This window comes from Muntiacus reevesi, chromosome 5 (genome assembly GCF_963930625.1).
Source record: "Muntiacus reevesi chromosome 5, mMunRee1.1, whole genome shotgun sequence".
NCBI lineage: Eukaryota > Metazoa > Chordata > Mammalia > Artiodactyla > Cervidae > Muntiacus > Muntiacus reevesi.
In genome coordinates this window covers 25823063-25825434 of record NC_089253.1, presented here as the reverse complement: position 1 = coordinate 25825434, position 2372 = coordinate 25823063, and the positions used below count along the sequence as shown (strand labels likewise).

At 39.7% G+C, this 2372-nt stretch overlaps 1 protein-coding gene across 1 annotated transcript; it reads right to left on the bottom strand.

The window, feature by feature from the left end:
* Nucleotides 1-927: 927 nt before the first annotated feature.
* Nucleotides 928-1857, bottom strand: LOC136169057 (olfactory receptor 10D3-like). The gene has a single exon (XM_065936815.1). It carries the CDS (start codon nucleotides 1834-1836, stop codon nucleotides 928-930), a length of 909 nt encoding a protein of 302 aa, XP_065792887.1. The 5' UTR covers nucleotides 1837-1857.
* Nucleotides 1858-2372: the final 515 nt, after the last annotated feature.

The window sequence follows — 2372 nt, the reverse complement described above, 5'->3', positions numbered from 1 at the left end:
TTTTAAGTGTTAGCTCTATTCTAGGTGTTTGGGTGGATAAATCTAAATAGATAATCAACCTAAAACTCATTTGATTAAAGATTAAAATTTAAATGTTGAAAGATTCAAAAACAAACAAGTTATATTGTTAGTGGTTCAATTTTATTTATTTTTTATTGTTGTTGTTGTTGTTCAATTTTAACTAATTACAGATCTATTAGATTTTTAGGAAATGGACCAAACCTATAATGAATAGAGAATACTGGCTCAGAGAGACTTTCCTCTGCCAATTTACAGAAATCCAGTCTCCCATTTTATAAGAATAGATTAATGGCCAACTTCTCACTTGAGACATATGAGTAGAATTTTAATGCCAAATTTCTCTGATGGCCAAAAGCATAAACCTTCAAATGGGATTGTTTTGTACTGAGAAGACATGATTAAAGTCATAGAAGTTATAAACCAAGTTTAAATTTAAATTTACCAAACTGTGCAATTCTACTTTAAAATTTCATACCTTGTTGACCTAGTTTTATTAAATGGCCAGAAAGAGATTGTAAGAAAATAGAGTAAGGCATATATTTTGGGAAAGAAGGAAGGAAGCCAGTCTGTGTTCTCCAGAACCTTGCTTCTTTATGGTAATCAATCAAAACACAGTTCCCCTGAGAACAGACTGTGTAAAGCAGAAAAGATACACTGTTTTGGCAAATTAAAACAGAGAAAGACTGAGTTAATCTGAAAAGCTTCCTTGAAGCAGTACATCGTGGCTCAGTCCACCAATCCCTGACCACATGACTTAGGACTCCCAAGAGATGTCACATAGCATCTTCATCCAGCTCATTAATTTGGCAGCAATCCTGTTGTACAAGTAGTGTATCTGAAGCAACTCCTCAAAGAATTTCAGAGAGGAACTGCCACCATGCCTTATGCCCCAGAACGTGGACCACTTTAAGTTAATACTTTCCTCAGAGCCAGCTTCACATCCTTGTTTCTCAAGGTGTAAATCAAAGGATTAAGAGAAGGGGTGACAATATTATTTAACACTTGGATAACAGAGTCTAACCAGGGGCTGGAAGCAGGCCAAAGATAGATGAGCATCACAGGTCCATAGAACAAGATGATTGAAATCAGGTGGGCACTGCAGGTTGAAAAAGCTCGGCGCCTGCCTTCGGAGGATCTGATTTTGAAAATGGAAAGGACGATGCAACCATAGGAAGTCAAAATAAGGATAAGGCATGTAAGAGTCACAAAATCCACGTTAGTGAAGCTTACCATCTGAGCTAGAGAGGTGTCTGCACAGGCCAGGGGTAGCACCACTGGGATGTCACAGAAGAAATTGTCCACCTCATTGGGGCCACAGTAGGGTAACTTAAAGACAAGAAATGTGAGGATACTTCCATGTAGGCAGCCACCCAGCCAAGAGCCCACTGTCAAGGTGATACACACTCTAGGGTTCATGATAACCATGTATTGCAAAGGATGACAAATAGCCACAAAGCGGTCATAGGCCATCACAGTGTACAGGAAACACTCGGTACCACCCAGGAAGTGGTAAAAGAAGAGCTGGCAGGCGCAGCCCTGATAAGAGATGGTTCGGCTTTGCCCCATTAGGTAGAGCATCATTTTGGGGGAACTCACGGAAGGGAAAAATATGTCAAACACTGACAGGTTCCCCAGGAAGAAATACATGGGGGTGTGGAGGTTGGAAGAAACCAGAATGGTGAGGAAGATGAGCAGGTTTCCCAGTAAAGTGAAAAGATAGAACATCAAAAACAGGATGAATAGCAAGTTCTCCAGCCCTCCAGTGTTAGGAATTCCCAGCAATATGAACTCTGACACGGAAGTATAGTTCTGCATGTTTATGCACCAGGCAGTCCTGGAAAAGAAAGCGTTCATGATATAAGACCACAAACAACTGAGAAAATATCTTCCTAGTAGAGTTATTTCTCAAGCAGTGGCTGTGAGCAAAAAAATATCAAAGAGGAAAAGGAAATCAGTAATAAATCCAGGCCTGCAGCTAAATAATGTGTTACACTTGGCCTCAGTATTTTTCATATGCAAAATTACATAGAATAATTTATCTCTATAGTTGACAAACCTCACAGTAATACACACTTATTATAGGTTTTAAGTAGTTTCTCCCAATCCAGTTTATCATCACACAGACTGGTATATTACAGAAGCATCTTCTCCAAGGAAAATTTGGAATCAGATGGCAAACTTGTTTTGTATTATAAGCCAAGTCATAATTAGTTGCTTAATAGACCAACTGGGCTTGTCTAGTGGCCCAGCTAGTAAAGAATTTGCCTGCAAATCAGGAGGCCCTGGTTTGATTCCTAGGTCAGGAAGATCTCCTGGAGAAGGGATAGGCTACCCACTGCAGTATTCTTGGG